The 18608-nt window shown below is 42.7% G+C and overlaps 2 protein-coding genes across 4 annotated transcripts; both read left to right on the top strand.

The window, feature by feature from the left end:
- Window positions 1-309: 309 nt before the first annotated feature.
- Window positions 310-3512, top strand: ifi44g (interferon induced protein 44g). 2 transcript variants are annotated; one of them, XM_047050306.1, is made up of 9 exons: window positions 310-431; window positions 684-821; window positions 969-1061; window positions 1223-1274; window positions 1566-1782; window positions 2239-2391; window positions 2580-2751; window positions 2860-2960; window positions 3068-3512. In XM_047050306.1, exons 2-9 carry the CDS (start codon window positions 719-721, stop codon window positions 3263-3265), a joined length of 1089 nt encoding a protein of 362 aa, XP_046906262.1. In that variant the 5' UTR covers window positions 310-431; window positions 684-718; the 3' UTR covers window positions 3266-3512. The 2 variants fall into 2 exon arrangements, with proteins under 2 accessions (XP_046906262.1, XP_046906263.1); XM_047050307.1 differs by having other exon boundaries at window positions 1587-1782; window positions 3068-3511.
- A 351-nt stretch (window positions 3513-3863) lies between these two features.
- On the top strand, window positions 3864-8012 carry LOC124487949 (interferon-induced protein 44-like). 2 transcript variants are annotated; one of them, XM_047050363.1, is made up of 9 exons: window positions 3864-3933; window positions 4263-4421; window positions 5217-5767; window positions 5882-5933; window positions 6123-6318; window positions 6604-6756; window positions 6828-6999; window positions 7238-7338; window positions 7443-8012. In XM_047050363.1, exons 3-9 carry the CDS (start codon window positions 5296-5298, stop codon window positions 7617-7619), a joined length of 1323 nt encoding a protein of 440 aa, XP_046906319.1. In that variant the 5' UTR covers window positions 3864-3933; window positions 4263-4421; window positions 5217-5295; the 3' UTR covers window positions 7620-8012. The 2 variants fall into 2 exon arrangements, with proteins under 2 accessions (XP_046906319.1, XP_046906320.1); XM_047050364.1 differs by lacking the exons at window positions 3864-3933; window positions 4263-4421 and adding an exon at window positions 4884-5026.
- Window positions 8013-18608: the final 10596 nt, after the last annotated feature.

The following is an 18608-nucleotide window of genomic DNA, read 5'->3' as shown; positions in this document are numbered from 1 at the left end:
ATGAAAATATAAACGAATCATGCAAGATTTTGTTGACAGCTCATTTCAAAACTCAGTCAACTGAAATTAATGTATGAGGCTTGTAAATATATAATATGATGTCAATTAAACAACACAGCTATGTTGGATGAGGAACAGTGTGCTACTTTAACCAACTCGGTTCACATTAGGTGTGAAAACTAAGTACAAAATATACGTATATCTCGATGACAAGGCGAGTCCTTGAATTAACCCTGCTCTAGCACTAGATGTCCCTGCAACACAGAAGCAGGCAGATACAGTTAAATCAATACAAAAGAATCACTTTCGTTTCTCTCGAAGTCCTCACCAATTGTCTGTGAGCAGACTAAATAAACACTTTGTGAAACCGAGACTACTGTGTAGCACTCAACAAGTCGATCAGATCCCCAAAGAACATACAGTCGTTTGAGGTATGTACATTTGTATGCTGCGACGTTCTGATATATTTAATGTATGTATTTTTTATTGATGGTGCATTCAAGTTGGGTGAAAATACTAATACTACAAACAAAGTTTTCATATTCAGTGAAACATGATATGTGTGTGGGACTTAAAGAGAGTCCAACACCTATTAACAAATGAAAACCTAAAAAAACATGTTGCAAATGTTTTGATCTCGAAATCTATTATGTTGTCTTTTTTCATATTTGTGCCATGAACAGAGTTGTAAAGATGGAACAATTAGGCCCCTTGTGCCATGAACAGAGTTGTAAAGATGGAACAATTAGGCCCCTTTGCAGATTCATCGCTACAGAAATCTCACGCTGAGGAGAAGAAAGCTCTCCCCTTAACAAGTGCAGGTAAAAAGACTGTAGTATAGCGTAAAATATCCTCAGAAACAATTAGAAACAAAATAATAAACACAAAAAATCATCCATTTCCGTTTTTATGTATTTTATAAAAAAAACATAATTTGTCTATCTGTGTCAACATGTGTGTGTGTTTAGGTCCAAGTTTTAATTTTGGTATGGCTGCCAGCCATGCAGCCATACCAACAGCCGTGAGGATAAGAGGAGAGGAGAAGAAAACCATATTTAAAGGTAATTAAAAGTATAGCCATACTTGTTATAATGTCAGGATCAGTGCACGCGTCTTCTGGTCTCTCCTTGGGTCTCCTGGTAATCTACAAAACAATGCAAACGGTTCCTTCACTGCGGTCTTAAGGTTCCCAACATTTATTTTTTTTGACTCTCTTTTTCAGAACTATCCTTACTGCAATCGTCGCCATGGCGAGAGGTGGAGTGGTCTGAGGAGTGAGTAACAGCACCATGATACTAGAACTCCACAGATTAGCACACACTAGGGAGCTGACCTAAACCCTATTACCGCATTGCTAACCTGCTACATCGTCCTGAGTGACAGGGGTCAGATGGTTGAGCGGTTAGGGAATCGGGCTACCAATCAGAAGGTTGTCTGTCCAATTCCCATGACGTTGTGTCCCTGGGCAAGGCACTCAACCCTACTTGCCTCGGGGGAATGTCCCTGTACTTACTGTAAGTCGCTCTGGATACGAGCGTCTGCTAAATGACTAAATGTATATGTAGTGCTGTTCTACGTATTCATAGTCGGAAGGACACCCTGATGGAGTATATCAGCTGCTACAAGCCCAGCTGTGAGGGCGTGTCCCAGGCCCGGGTCCTGCTACTCGGGCCGTTCGGAGCCGGCAAGTCCAGCTTCATCAGCTCGGTTCAGTCTGCCTTTAGTGGCCGGGTCACCAACCGTGCTACGGTGGGCAATTCCTCAGCCAGCTTCAGCAAGAAGGTAGGTGTTCAGGTAACCAGTTTATCCTCTGGATGGGGGGAGCCCTCACTGAATTGCAAGTTTCTTCGATTTTTTCTCTGAGTTTTCCCGGGAGTTTTCCTGAAGGGTGTAGGTTGGTTCTATGGCCATATGTGAAGCACTCTGTGACATTCCTTGTAAAAAGGGCTGTACAAGTGAAATTGGATTTGATTCCAGAGTCAGAGCACTGCTTAGTCTTGACTACTGCTGGGCTGGGCTGGAACAAAAGTCTACACAACATACTCAGTTTGGTTAAACTAAAGCTAGGCAACCTTCATATGTAAAGTATATATTTCCAGTGTTTTTACTAAGAGTAAATATGAATGAACTAATCACCACAAAATAAAAGGATCTTTAATTTATTTTTGTTGAAAAATCATAAGCATGAAATAGCTCCAAAATGACATTCCTCAGTTTCCCCAACTGTGTGTCCCGTAGCTTCAGTCCTACACCGTCCGCCTGGCGAAGTCGGAGCAGAGGGCGGGGTTGACCCTGTGTGACATCATGGGCCTGGGCGAGGGCGGGACCACTGGACTGACACTCCACGACACCCTTGCCGTCATCAAAGGCCATGCACCAGAGGGACACAAGGTAGGTAATGAACCATGGAGAAAGCATGAAACCTCTAAAAATCCCTAAGTCCCGAATGAATGGGAGTCTATGGACGGGGATCACTGGATCCTCAAGTAAAACCCCATAAAGCCTGTCTGCACTGTATAATAAGGATTCAGGCCATCTCAGCCCAATCAGACAAACACTGATTCATGTCTACATTGTAGTTCAGCCCAGAACAACCAGTGAGGTCGGAGACGGTGGGTTATGTGAAGAAGCCTTTGCTGAAGGACAAGGTGCACTGTGTGGTCTTTGTGGTGGATGCCTCAAAGATCTCCACCTATCCGAAAAGCCTGAGTGACATCTTCCAGCAACTCAGGGACCACATCAGTGACCTCGGTGAGCAGACAACCATCGACGTCATAACGATGTCGTGACGGCGGCTTCCAAATGAAGAGGGGTGTTTTCTTTCTCTCACACCGGGTGGGAATGTTGTGTTTTGTCCAGGTGTGCATCAAGTGGCTTTGCTGACACACGTGGACAAGATCTGTCCAGACACAGCTCGAGACATCACCCAGGTGTACAAGAGCATGATCGTTCACCAGACGGTACTCTCTCTTGAACATATCCCTTACTTTTTTGTGATAATAGTGGCACAGGCCACACTTAATCAAACAGGTTTTCACATCGAATCGTGTGTATGTGTGTGTTCCAGATTAACAAGGCCGGGGCTCTACTGGGCATGTCCACATCTTACATCGTCCCGGTGAAGAATTACTCATCAGAGCTTGATCTCAACAAGAACACAGACATCCTTCTGCTCAGTGCTGTGGACCACATCCTGCAATATGTGGACCTTTACTTCCAGGACAATGATGCAACAGAATCTGTTTCAACTTTAACCTGGAAGTAGACAATAAACACCCTTCTTCATTTTTAATCTGTTTCTTTGATATCGTAATGATCTTGATGGTTCTCTGCTCACCAAGATCACTGATGTGGTCTCTGAGTTGCTGGAAGAACAGAACCTAACTCGTCTGTTTGTCAAAAACACAGTATGCAATTTTGTATCTCATTCATCTCATTGCAAAAAGTAAATGGTTCATTCAGAATAAAGTACTGCCTACACATGCCTGCTCAATAAAGTCTTTCTGCAAGGTTAACAAATATAAAGTAACACATTTTATGAATTTCTTGTGTTTATAATCCAACATGTGCAGAGTGGCAGTTTGTAATAGTGTTTGTATGGGGACAAGACACACATTTCGTATTAGTAAGACTGGAAGGCAAGGTGAATCTCAATCGAGGTGGACTCAGGGAGATGAGAAGCTTCAGCAGCTCGTAATGAACTAGACTGCAGTGGTCTTCAACCCTGGTCCTCAGGGCCCACTGCATGTTTTAGATGTTTCCCTGCTTCAACACACCTGATTCAAACGAAATGGATAATTATCAGCAGGGCTTTCAAGTATCACACGTGTCAAACATTTCTCACGCGGAGAAGTATGGGATAACAATTCATGGACGAGATGAAGGATACGGAGGGAGGTTTTCTGCGAGTTGATGGCTGTCTCGAGTTATACGGTAAATGCCACCAATGTTTTGTTACCAAACAAAAGGTATGGTAATCTTACGCCAAACTTTTGATACAATTTGAGAGACCTGTTTATCAGGCTTCTTCTGAGCTTGATAATGACCCATTGTTTTGAACCAGACGTTCGAGGGAGCAATTCGTCTCGATGAGTTGATCAGTTTTAGTAAATTGTTATATTTTCTTTAGAAATATGGTCACTATATTAACATAAATCTGACTCATTGGCGTTGCTAGACTAATTTTACTGCAGCATGTGCAATTAATTAATTTAGATTGATAATCACGGAGGACTGTTTTTATTTATTTAAAAACAACGCAGTAACCCAACCAACGCTTGTTAAAGTAACGGAGATTCAACCGAACACTGATGCTTGCGCGCAGAAATTCATATCCTTGCGCGCCTGCAATGGGTGCTTCCTCCAAGCCACTGCAGCGCACGCAGTGAAGTCCAGGTATCTGCACGCAAGTTGGAACTAAGGTAGGCATTGAAAACATGACAAGACTAAGCAAGTTTCTAAATTATACCAATGATCCTATTGTGCCTCAAACGTTATTGGCTCCTGAAGATGACATTGCCAGTATCTGTTGTCGTGAAGGAATTGTAGTGAAGGAATTGTAGTGAAGGAATTGTAGTGAAGGAATTGTAGTGAAGGAATGGTCGGTTATCAGTGCGTTGTGTTGCACACTTCTTGCACGCAGCAGTCTGTGGCCCAGTAGAGCTCTGTCTAGCAAAGCCCCTGAAGCTGAGTTTTTCATTACTAGGTCATGTATTCTAAAGTTGTTACTAAGTTCAACGTACCATAGTATTTTAGCACATATCTGTCAGCAAACAGCATTTGCCAAGATTTGGTTTCGTTAGATTTGGTTTCGTTTCGTCAAGGCAAGGAAAAGGGCGGTGCAGTGCAGGCTGAATCGAAAGTTATCATTCCACTAAATAATTTTAGGCTCAAGATGATTAATAAATACTTGTACGATATCAACAAAAGTATTGGGACACCTGACCATCACACCTACGAGTTTCTGGCACTATGCAAGTCCATATTTTGCTTTTGGATTTAGAATGGGATGTCATAAAAAGCTCCTGTAGGTGTCCGAATACTTTTGTCTACAGTGTAATTTGCAATTCATGTTTGTATCCTTTAATTTCCTGAGAAAGATGGGGTGAAGGCTGTGGGTTTTGCTATTCTCGAATTTGTGAAAGATTGTCTTCATTAGACAGTGTATATCTTTGTCCCTATATTAAATAATTTAGATTTTATTTTAACTTCCAAAGGAACACCACTTAACCAAGAAGACCTATCAACACCTAAAGCTTCAGTTCCTCAGTGACCAAGATTGTCCAGGAGGACAATATGGAAACCAAACTAACAAAGGAGCAAGAAAGGGAGTTGTGCCGCCTACTTGGAAACGTCAAACTCCGTCTTTTTTACAAGGCTACTTTCCACGGTCACACAGCAGCTGTCTTTCACCAGCTATGTGACCGCCGAGGTCCCACTCTAACTATAGGATACAACTCCTCTGGGTGCATCTTTGGAGGGTACACTACCAAAGATTTTGGTGTAACCGGTCAATACGTCCAGGATGACAAAGCTTTTCTGTTTAGCTATAACGGGAGAAATATTGTTAAGTATCCTGTCACAAACGACACAGGAGCGCTTTATCAAGTGAACAACATTGGCCCTTATTTTGGAAATGATTTAATTTTTTTACCAAATAACACAATGACTGTTCAGTCTACTCCAGGAAAATACTACATGTATGATGCAGTTGAAATGCATGGCAACAACCTGGTACTAACTGAATGTGAAGTGTTTCAAGTGGCAGGTGAGAACGCATACAATGTTGAAGGCTATGTTCCAACAGTATGATCTAACTGTAACCCAAATAATCATGTCCAGATAAATATGCCAGTATTTACTACGATTTCTTTTCTTTCAGAAGGCAGTAAAATCCTGGAGAAACCATGGAGGAACAACATTTGGAAAGCTGAGTAGGTCCAACTATGTAATGTTTTTTTTTTATTTTTTTTTTACCTTTAATGACAACAATGACATGTAATTTGAAAAATATATCATATATTTTCTACACTGGTTGGAATATCATAATGAGCACATAAAGCACACACTTTAACATTTCATTATTAGTAGTAAATCGGCAAATATGTTTTCTTGTTCCACAGGAAAAGAAAGGAGCTGATGGAATCCATTAAGCAGTACAAGCCCACGATCAGCTCAGTGTCTCGGGCCAAGGTTCTGCTCATTGGTCCCATTGGTGCTGGAAAGTCCAGCTTCTTCAACTCCATCAACTCCATCTTCAGAGGTCATGTGACCAGCCAGGCTATATCAGGAAGCTCTAGCACCAGCCTCTCCACTCAGGTAAAGTTAGTGGTAGTGAGCTGCCATTTCCTCCAAGCTGCTGTATTTAACGTTATTTAACGTGTATTAAATGTTGACGTCTTTTCAGAAACACGTGATAGTTTGAATCTTTACTCTTTGCATCTAGTGGAGACGGACTACAATTTCTTACACACTCAACTATAATATAGGCTTTTCCTTTTGTAATGAGCTCACCCATGCTACTTCAAAAAATGTCAGTTTCCTTTTGTTGTGATAATGGTATGAGACTGAGGTGTTAATGTGTAACTTCTCTGCTCGCCACAGTTTCGTACCTACTCTGTGAAGGCTGGACGAGATGGTAAACCCCTGCCGATTGTAATGTGCGACACCATGGGACTGGAAGAAGCCACAGGGTCTGGAATCGATATTGATGATGTCCTCAGCATTCTTAGAGGTCACATGCCTGACCGACACCAGGTGAAGACATGAACAATGAATTTTACACACACTTGTGCATTCTTATTTTAACTTTCTCTCCTCGGGTCTAGTTCCATCCAACAGTCCCTCTTCAACCAGAGGCCCATGGTTACCGTCGTTCTCCTGAGCTGCAGGATAAGATCCACTGTGTTGCCTATGTCATTGATGCCTGCAAAGTCTCCATCTTATCTGCCAAAATGGAGGAGAAATTTGCTGCCATTCGCAGGAAGGTCAATCTGCTAGGTCAGTCCTGAAATCCATGGCCACCACTGGGGTGTAGTGGACACACAAGCTACAGTAGACACCAACTTGTGCCATAGATGTGGAGAACACATGCAGAACTACAAAACTTATTTTAAATTAGACTATTGACTACTTGATAGGATACAATACCAGGTGTAACAATAGGAGTGAGTGAAATGCATATTCATGAATCCTTTTTTCAAAGTTTACACGCCACTAATGCAGATCTGTTCTCCAGGCATCCCTCAGCTGGTTCTGATGACTAAAGTGGATGAGGCCTGTCCCGATGTGGCAGATGACCTCAAGGATATCTACATCAGCCAGTACATTAGGACAAAGGTGAGGGCCCCTGTAATTAAAGCAGTGATTACAAAATGTTTTGTATTTCAGAGCTCTGATCTTTCTGTAACTCCAAAGATAAACTTACTGTTGATGTCTCTCAGGCCCAGGAAGTCAGTGGCCGTCTCAGTGTTCCCCTATCCTGTGTGCTTCCTGTGAAGAACTACAGCGAGGAGCTGGAGCTGGACCTGAGCACTGACATCCTGCTCCTCACTGCTCTGGTCCAGATGCTGCGCTGCACTGACAACTACTTTGATGACATCAGCGATGTGCAAGACTAGATGGGTGCATCTCAGTTGTCAGGAGTGGCTACCTTTCCTCCCTCCCCCCACCCCCACACACACACTAGCACACACTCCAAACCCATGTTATATGGAGACTGGAAACATACTGTTTTCATGGATTCCCTTTTGTTGGGCTATAGTTTTGTTACCACCAGCTTATACTTTTCGTACAAAGTCTTATGTTAGTTACCTATCCAATCCTTATGAAAGTGGGGGTAGATGTTCAACCTCTTACTGCCTTTTGATGCAACTTTTGTTTGGTAACCCTAACAACTTTTATTATACAATGTTATGTGACCTTTTATAGTTCTTTTTTCTAACAGAATGCATAATACAGAGTTGGCTTGTATCAAACAGAAATAAAGGAGATAATCTTACTGCTAACAGCTATTCAGTCTACGTGGTTAAGCACGCACAACAGAGAAAGGTGTTGGTACACACCAACAGAGAAGACAGGCGAGATTTAACCATAGACCATATGAGTCAGGTTAGGGAATCGGGCTAGTAATTTGAAGGTCGCCAGTTCGATTCCCGGCTGCACCAAAAATGACGTGTCCTTGGGCAAGGCACTTCACCCTACTTGCCTCGGGGGGAATGTACTTACTGTAAGTCGCTCTGATAAGAGCGTCTGCTAAATGTCTAAATGTAATATGAAAGGGTTAAACTTGAAAATGGACGAACAGATGATTGGATGGGAGTGAGGAGAGAAACAGAAGGGAAGACGGCACAACAACTATACAATAAACATATGATAGACACATTGTCTATATATCAACATAGGTTACTTAACATTACTATGTCGATGTATTTTACTTGATTCTAAATGCAGTATCCCCTTCCGCAAAGATGCTACAAGATCTACACTGAAGATATTTTCGGTAGTTGAAGCAGCATCCTTTACATATGTATTCTTGACAGTAACTGTTTCACTATCAAGCAGACCCAATGTCTTTTAATCTCGACCCAGCAAACTGTAGGCACACGTGCTAACCCCTTTGGTAATTTCCCCCAAAACACACATCAGAATCAGAAGGGATTTTTTTCGCCATGAGTGTTTGCACAAACAAGGAATTTACTTTGGCAGGGAGGTGCAGACATTAAACATATAGGAATATTGAAACTTAAATATGTGGACTAACTATACAAAAGGAGCAAAGTCTAGCTAATACTAGGGTGGGAGGAGTCGGCCACAATCTTCCTTGCTCGCCTCAGGGACCTCGAGGGTAGGCAGATTGCACACCTCGAGGGTAGGCAGTTTGCAGCCGATCACCTTCTCAGCAGTGCGGATGATACGCTGCAGTCTGCTCTTGTCCTTGGCAGTGGCAGCAGCGTACCAGATGGTGATAGAAGAAGTGAGGATGGACTCAATGATGGCTGTGTAGAAGTGCACCATCATTGTCTTTGGCAGGTTGAATTTCTTCAGCTGCCGTAGGAAGTACATCCTCTGTTGTGCTTTTTTGGTGAGGGAGCTGATGTTCAGTTCCCACTTGAGATCCTGGGAGAGGGTGGTGCCCAGGAAGCGGAAGGACTCCACAGTGCTGAGGACCTGTGGGTGGGTGGGGCTGTGTTCTTCCTGAAGTCCACAACCATCTCCACTGTCTTAAGAGCATTGAGCTCTAAGTTGTTTTGGCTACACCAGGTTGTCAGCTTCCCACCTGTAGTCAGACTCGTCCCCGTCAGAAATGAGCCCAATGAGGGTGGTGTCGTCCGCAAACTTCAAGAGTTTGACAGACGGATGACTCGAGGTGCAGCTGTTGGTGTACAGGGAGAAGAGCAGAGGAGAAAGGACGCAGCCCTGAGATCTGGTCCTGATGGACCGGGAGTCAGAGACTTGTGTTCCAAGCTTAACGCACTGCTTCCTGTCAGACAGGAAGTCTGTGATCCACCTGCAGGTGGAGTCGGGCACGTTCAGCTGGGAGAGCTTGTCCTGGAACAGGGCAGGGATGATGGTGTTGAAGGTGGAGCTGAAGTCCACAAACAGGATCATGGCATAGGATGCTGGGGAGTCCAGATGCTGTAGGGTGAAGTGGAGGGCCATGTTAACGGCATCATCCACTGACCTGTTGGCTCTGTAGGCAAACTGCAGTGGGTCCAGGAAGGGGTCTGTGACGGATTTGAGGTGTGCCAGCACAAGGCGCTCAAAAGACTTCATTACCACAGAGGTCAGGGCAACGGGTCTCTAGTCATTAAGTCCTGGTGGCCTTGGCTTTTTGGGCACAGGGATGATGGTGGAGGACTTGAGACAGGCTGGCACATGGCATGTCTCCAGGGAGGTGTTAAAGATGTTTGAAAACACAGGAGACAGCTGGTAAGCGCAGTGCTTGAGGGTGGCAGGAGAGACAGAGTCCGGCCCAGCTTCTTTGCGGGTATGCCTCTTAAAAAGTCTGTTAATTTCACCCTCCTGAATGGAGAGAGTCGTCACTGTAGAGGGGGGGAGGCCTCATGGATAGGAAGGGGTAGTTCAGGACTGTCCAATTGTCTTTCAAATCTGCAGTAGAACTTCTTCAGGTCGTTGGCCAGGCGGGAGTCGTTGGTGGAGTGGGGGGCTCTGGGCTTGTAGTTGGTGATTTGCCTGAGCCCTTTGGTCATTTCCCCCAAAACACACATGCTAACCCCTTTGGTCATTGCCCCCAAAACACACATACTAACCCCTTTGGTAATTTCCTCCGAAACACACATGCTAACCCCTTTGGTCATTTCTTCCAAATCACAAGTGCTAACTAACCCCTTTGGTCATTTCATACCCCAAAAAATAATAACCCCTTTGGTCATTTCATAACAAAAAGAAATGCTAACCCCTTTGGACATTTCCCCCAAAACACACATGCTAACCCCTTTGGTCATTGCCCCCAAAACACACATACTAACCCCTTTGGTCATTTCCTCCGAAACACACATGCTAACCCCTTTGGTCATTTCTTCCAAATCACAAGTGCTAACTAACCCCTTTGGTCATTTCATACCCCAAAAAATAATAACCCCTTTGGTCATTTCATAACAAAAAGAAATGCTAACCCCTTTGGACATTTCCCCCAAAACACACATGCTAACCCCTTTGGTCATTTCATCGAGAACAAATGCTAACCCCTTTGGTCATTTCATCCAAAACACACATGTTAACCCCTTTGGTCATTTCATCCCAAACACATGTGCTAACCCCTTTGGTCATTTCATCCCAAACACACATGTTAACCCCTTTGGTCATTTCATCCGAAACACATGTTAACCCCTTTGGTCGTTTCATCCCAAAAACACAGGTAAGCCATTTGGTCATTTCCCCCTAAACACACATGATAACCCCTGTGGTCATTTCCCCCCAAACACAAATGCTAACCCCTTTGAACATTTCTCCCCAAACACACATGCTTACCCCTTTGGTCATTTCATCCAGAACACATGCTAACCCCTTCGGTCATTTCCTCCGAAACACACATGCTAACCCCTTTGGTCATTTCATCCCAAACATACATGTTAACCCCTTAGGTCATTTCATCCAAAACACACATGCTAACCCCTTTGGTCATTTCCCCCCAAACTCACATGTTAACCCCTTAGGTCATTTCATCTCAAACACACATGCTAACCCCTTTGGTGATTTCCCCCTAAACGAACATGCTAACCCCTGTGGTCATTTCATCCGAAACACACAGGCTAACCCCTTTGGTCATTTCATCCCAAACACACATGCTAACCCCTTTGGTCATTTCATTTCAAACACACATGCTAACCCCTTTGGTCATTTCATTTAAAACGCACATGCTAACCCCTTTGGTCCTTGCCCCCAAAACACACATACTAACCCCTTTGGTAATTTCCCCCAAAACACACATGCTAACCCCTTTGGTCATTTCATCCAAAACACATGCTAACCCCTTTGGTCATTTCATCCCAAAACACACATGCTAACCCCTTTGTTCATTCCTTAGTTTTTTTTTTTACTCAAACATTATTGTGTCCCGTAGATAACATTCCCAGTATTTGTTGTAGTAAAGGAATAGTCGGTTATCAGTGCATTGTGTTGCACACAGCAGGCTGTGGCCCAGTACAGCCTTTTGTCTAGCAAAGCCCCTGAAGCTGAGTTTTTCATTACTAGGTAATGTATTCTTAAGTTGTTACGATTTGAACATATGATAGTGTTTTGAACATTTCATCCAAAACACACATGCCAACCCCTTTGGTCATTTAATCCTAAACACATATGCTAACCCCTTTGGTCATTTCATACCAAAAACACATGCTATCCCATTCTGTAATTTCATCCCAAACCACATGTTAACCCCTTTAGTCATTTCATCCCAAAACACACATGCTAACCCCTTTGGTAATTTCATCCAAAACACACATGCTAACCCCTTTGGTCATTTCTTCCAAATCACACGTGCTAACTAACCCCTTTGGTCATTTCATACCCCCAAAAATAATAACCCCTTTGGTCATTTCATACCAAAAAAAAATGCTAACCCCTTTGGACATTTCCCCCAAAACACACATGCTAACCCCTTTGGTCATTTCATCGAAAACAAATGATTACCCCTTTGGTCATTTCATCCAAAACACACATGCTAACGCCTTTGGTCATTTCATCCAACACACATGCTAACCCCTTTGCTCATTTCAGCCCAAACACATGTGCTAACCCCTTTGGTCATTTCATCCCAAACACACATGTTAACCCCTTTGGTCATTTCATCCGAAACACATGTTAACCCCTTTGGTCATTTAATCCAAAACACACATGCTAACCCCTTTGGTCATTTCATCCAACACACATGCTAACCCCTTTGGTCATTTCATACCAAAAACACATGCTATCCCATTCTGTAATTTCATCCCAAAACCGCTGTTAACCCCATTTGGTCATTTCATCCCAAAACACACATGCTAACCCCTTTGGTAATTTCATCCAAAACACACATGCTAACCCCTTTGGTCATTTCCCCCCAAACTCACATGTTAACCCCTTAGGTCATTTCATCTCAAACACACATGCTAACCCCTTTGGTGATTTCCCCCTAAACGAACATGCTAACCCCTGTGGTCATTTCATCCAAAACACACAGGCTAACCCCTTTGGTCATTTCATCCCAAACACACATGCTAACCCCTTTGGTCATTTCATTTCAAACACACATGCTAACCCCTTTGGTCATTTCATTTAAAACGCACATGCTAACCCCTTTGGTCCTTGCCCCCAAAACACACATACTAACCCCTTTGGTAATTTCCCCCAAAACACACATGCTAACCCCTTTGGTCATTTCATCCAAAACACATGCTAACCCCTTTGGTCATTTCATCCCAAAACACACATGCTAACCCCTTTGTTCATTCCTTATTTTTTTTTTTTACTCAAACATTATTGTGTCCCGTAGATAACATTCCCAGTATTTGTTGTAGTAAAGGAATAGTCGGTTATCAGTGCATTGTGTTGCACACAGCAGGCTGTGGCCCAGTACAGCCTTTTGTCTAGCAAAGCCCCTGAAGCTGAGTTTTTCATTACTAGGTAATGTATTCTTAAGTTGTTACGATTTGAACATATGATAGTGTTTTGAACATTTCATCCAAAACACACATGCCAACCCCTTTGGTCATTTAATCCTAAACACATATGCTAACCCCTTTGGTCATTTCATACCAAAAACACATGCTATCCCATTCTGTAATTTCATCCCAAACCACATGTTAACCCCTTTAGTCATTTCATCCCAAAACACACATGCTAACCCCTTTGGTAATTTCATCCAAAACACACATGCTAACCCCTTTGGTCATTTCTCCCAAATCACACGTGCTAACTAACCCCTTTGGTCATTTCATACCCCCAAAAATAATAACCCCTTTGGTCATTTCATACCAAAAAAAAATGCTAACCCCTTTGGACATTTCCCCCAAAACACACATGCTAACCCCTTTGGTCATTTCATCGAAAACAAATGATTACCCCTTTGGTCATTTCATCCAAAACACACATGCTAACGCCTTTGGTCATTTCATCCAACACACATGCTAACCCCTTTGCTCATTTCATCCCAAACACATATGCTAACCCCTTTGGTCATTTCATCCCAAACACACATGTTAACCCCTTTGGTCATTTCATCCGAAACACATGTTAACCCCTTTGGTCATTTCATCCAAAACACACATGCTAACCCCTTTGGTCATTTCATCCAACACACATGCTAACCCCTTTGGTCATTTCATACCAAAAACACATGCTATCCCATTCTGTAATTTCATCCCAAAACCGCTGTTAACCCCATTTGGTCATTTCATCCCAAAACACACATGCTAACCCCTTTGGTAATTTCATCCAAAACACACATGCTAACCCCTTTGGTCATTTCCCCCCAAACTCACATGTTAACCCCTTAGGTCATTTCATCTCAAACACACATGCTAACCCCTTTGGTGATTTCCCCCTAAACGAACATGCTTACCCCTGTGGTCATTTCATCCGAAACACACAGGCTAACCCCTTTGGTCATTTCATCCCAAACACACATGCTAACCCCTTTGGTCATTTCATTTCAAACACACATGCTAACCCCTTTGGTCATTTCATTTAAAACGCACATGCTAACCCCTTTGGTCCTTGCCCCCAAAACACACATACTAACCCCTTTGGTATTTTCCCCCAAAACACACATGCTAACCCCTTTGGTCATTTCATCCAAAACACATGCTAACCCCTTTGGTCATTTCATCCCAAAACACACATGCTAACCCCTTTGTTCATTCCTTAGTTTTTTTTTTTACTCAAACATTATTGTGTCCCGTAGATAACATTCCCAGTATTTGTTGTAGTAAAGGAATAGTCGGTTATCAGTGCATTGTGTTGCACACAGCAGGCTGTGGCCCAGTACAGCCTTTTGTCTAGCAAAGCCCCTGAAGCTGAGTTTTTCATTACTAGGTAATGTATTCTTAAGTTGTTACGATTTGAACATATGATAGTGTTTTGAACATTTCATCCAAAACACACATGCCAACCCCTTTGGTCATTTAATCCAAAACACATATGCTAACCCCTTTGGTCATTTCATACCAAAAACACATGCTATCCCATTCTGTAATTTCATCCAAAACACACATGCTAACCCCTTTGGACATTTCCCCCAAAACACACATGCTAACCCCTTTGGTCATTTCATCGAAAACAAATGATTACCCCTTTGGTCATTTCATCCAAAACACACATGCTAACCCCTTTGGTCATTTCATACCCTCAAAAATAATAACCCCTTTGGTCATTTCATACCAAAAAAAAATGCTAACCCCTTTGGACATTTCCCCCAAAACACACATGCTAACCCCTTTGGTCATTTCATCGAAAACAAATGATTACCCCTTTGGTCATTTAATCCAAAACACACATGCTAACGCCTTTGGTCATTTCATCCAACACACATGCTAACCCCTTTGGTCATTTCATACCAAACACATGCTATCCCATTCTGTAATTTCATCCCAAAACCGCTGTTAACCCCATTTGGTCATTTCATCCCAAAACACACATGCTAACCCCTTTGGTAATTTCATCCAAAACACACATGCTAACCCCTTTGGTCATTTCTTTCAAATCACACGTGCTAACTAACCCCTTTGGTCATTTCATACCCCAAAAAATAATAACCCCTTTGGTCATTTCATACCAAAAAAAAATGCTAACCCCTTTGGAAATTTCCCCCAAAACACACATGCTAACCCCTTTGGTCATTTCATCGAGAACAAATGCTAACCCCTTTGGTCATTTCATCCAAAACACACATGCTAACCCCTTTGGTCATTTAATCCAACACACATGCTAACCCCTTTGGTCATTTCCCCCCAAACACACATGCTTACCCCTTTGGTCATTTCATCCAGAACACATGCTAACCCCTTCGGTCATTTCCTCCGAAACACACATGCTAACCCCTTTGGTCATTTCATCCAAAACACACATGCTAACCCCTTTGGTCATTTCCCCCCAAACTCACATGTTAACCCCTTTGGTCATTTCATCCCCAAAACGCACATGCTAACCCCTTTGGTCAGTTCATCCCAAAAACGCATGCTATCCCCTTTGGTCGTTTCATCACAAAAGCACATGCTAACCCCTTTGGTCATTTCCCCCTAAACACACATGCTAACCCCTTTTGTCATTTCTTAGCAAAAACACATAATAACCCCTTTTGGACATATCCCCCTAAACACACATGTTAACCCCTTTTGTCATTTCTTACCAAAAACACATCATAACCCCTTTTGGTCATTTCCCCCTAAACACACACGCTAACCCCTTTGGTCATTTCCCCCTAAACTCACATGTTAACCCCTTAGGTCATTTCATCTGAAACACACAGGCTAACCCCTTTGGTCATTTCATTTCAAGCACACATGCTAACCCCTTTGGTCATTTCATTTAAAACGCACATGCTAACCCCTTTTGTCATTTCTTACCAAAAACACATTAGAACCCCTTTTGGACATTTCCCCGTAAACACACATGCTAACCCCTTTGGTCATTTCATCCCCAAAACGCACATGCTAACCCCTTTGGTCAGTTCATCACAAAAACACATGCTGACCCCTTTGGTCATTTCCCCCTAAACACACATGCTAACCCCTTTTGTCATTTCTTACCAAAAACACAATAACCCCTTTTGGTCATTTCCCCCTAAACACACACGCTAACCCCTTTGGTCATTTCCCCCTAAACTCACATGTTAACCCCTTAGGTCATTTCATCTGAAACACACAGGCTAACCCCTTTGGTCATTTCCCCCCAAACTCACATGTTAACCCCTTAGGTCATTTCATCTCAAACACACATGCTAACCCCTTTGGTGATTTCCCCCTAAACGAACATGCTAACCCCTGTGGTCATTTCATCCGAAACACACAGGCTAACCCCTTTGGTCATTTCATCCCAAACACACATGCTAACCCCTTTGGTCATTTCATTTCAAACACACATGCTAACCCCTTTGGTCATTTCATTTAAAACGCACATGCTAACCCCTTTGGTCATTGCCCCCAAAACACACATACTAACCCCTTTGGTAATTTCCCCCAAAACACACATGCTAACCCCTTTGGTCATTTCATCCAAAACACATGCTAACCCCTTTGGTCATTTCATCCCAAAACACACATGCTAACCCCTTTGTTCATTCCTTAGTTTTTTTTTTTACTCAAACATTATTGTGTCCCGTAGATAACATTCCCAGTATTTGTTGTAGTAAAGGAATAGTCGGTTATCAGTGCATTGTGTTGCACACAGCAGGCTGTGGCCCAGTACAGCCTTTTGTCTAGCAAAGCCCCTGAAGCTGAGTTTTTCATTACTAGGTAATGTATTCTTAAGTTGTTACGATTTGAACATATGATAGTGTTTTGAACATTTCATCCAAAACACACATGCCAACCCCTTTGGTCATTTAATCCAAAACACATATGCTAACCCCTTTGGTCATTTCATACCAAAAACACATGCTATCCCATTCTGTAATTTCATCCCAAACCACATGTTAACCCCTTTAGTCATTTCATCCCAAAACACACATGCTAACCCCTTTGGTAATTTCATCCAAAACACACATGCTAACCCCTTTGGTCATTTCTTCCAAATCACACGTGCTAACTAACCCCTTTGGTCATTTCATACCCTCAAAAATAATAACCCCTTTGGTCATTTCATACCAAAAAAAAATGCTAACCCCTTTGGACATTTCCCCCAAAACACACATGCTAACCCCTTTGGTCATTTCATCGAAAACAAATGATTACCCCTTTGGTCATTTAATCCAAAACACACATGCTAACGCCTTTGGTCATTTCATCCAACACACATGCTAACCCCTTTGGTCATTTCATACCAAACACATGCTATCCCATTCTGTAATTTCATCCCAAAACCGCTGTTAACCCCATTTGGTCATTTCATCCCAAAACACACATGCTAACCCCTTTGGTAATTTCATCCAAAACACACATGCTAACCCCTTTGGTCATTTCTTCCAAATCACACGTGCTAACTAACCCCTTTGGTCATTTCATACCCCAAAAAATAATAACCCCTTTGGTCATTTCATACCAAAAAAAAATGCTAACCCCTTTGGAAATTTCCCCCAAAACACACATGCTAACCCCTTTGGTCATTTCATCGAGAACAAATGCTAACCCCTTTGGTCATTTCATCCAAAACACACATGCTAACCCCTTTGGTCATTTAATCCAACACACATGCTAACCCCTTTGGTCATTTCCCCCCAAACACACATGCTTACCCCTTTGGTCATTTCATCCAGAACACATGCTAACCCCTTTGGTCATTTCATCGAGAACAAATGCTAACCCCTTTGGTCATTTCATCCAGAACACATGCTAACCCCTTTGGTCATTTCATCCAGAACACATGCTAACCCCTTCGGTCATTTCCTCCGAAACACACATGCTAACCCCTTTGGTCATTTCATCCAAAACACACATGCTAACCCCTTTGGTCATTTCCCCCCAAACTCACATGTTAACCCCTTTGGTCATTTCATCCAAAACGCACATGCTAACCCCTTTGGTCAGTTCATCCCAAAAACGCATGCTATCCCCTTTGGTCGTTTCATCACAAACGCACATGCTAACTCCTTTGGTCAGTTCATCACAAAAACACATGCTAACCCCTTTGGTCATTTCCCCCTAAACACACATGCTAACCCCTTTTGTCATTTCTTAGCAAAAACACATAATAACCCCTTTTGGACATATCCCCCTAAACACACATGTTAACCCCTTAGGTCTTTTAATCTGAAACACACAGGCTAACCCCTTTGGTCATTTCATCCAGAACACACATGCTAACCCTTTTGGTCATTTCATCCCAAAAACACATGCCAACCCCTTTGGTCCTTTCCCCCTAAACTCACATGTTAACCCCTTAGGTCATTTCATCCAAAACACACATGCTAACCCCTTTGGTCATTTCCCCCCAAACTCACATGTTAACCCCTT

Source organism: Hypomesus transpacificus, unplaced genomic scaffold (genome assembly GCF_021917145.1).
Source record: "Hypomesus transpacificus isolate Combined female unplaced genomic scaffold, fHypTra1 scaffold_107, whole genome shotgun sequence".
NCBI lineage: Eukaryota > Metazoa > Chordata > Actinopteri > Osmeriformes > Osmeridae > Hypomesus > Hypomesus transpacificus.
Note: the sequence above shows the minus strand (reverse complement) of the source record. Positions and strands in the feature narration are given on the sequence as shown.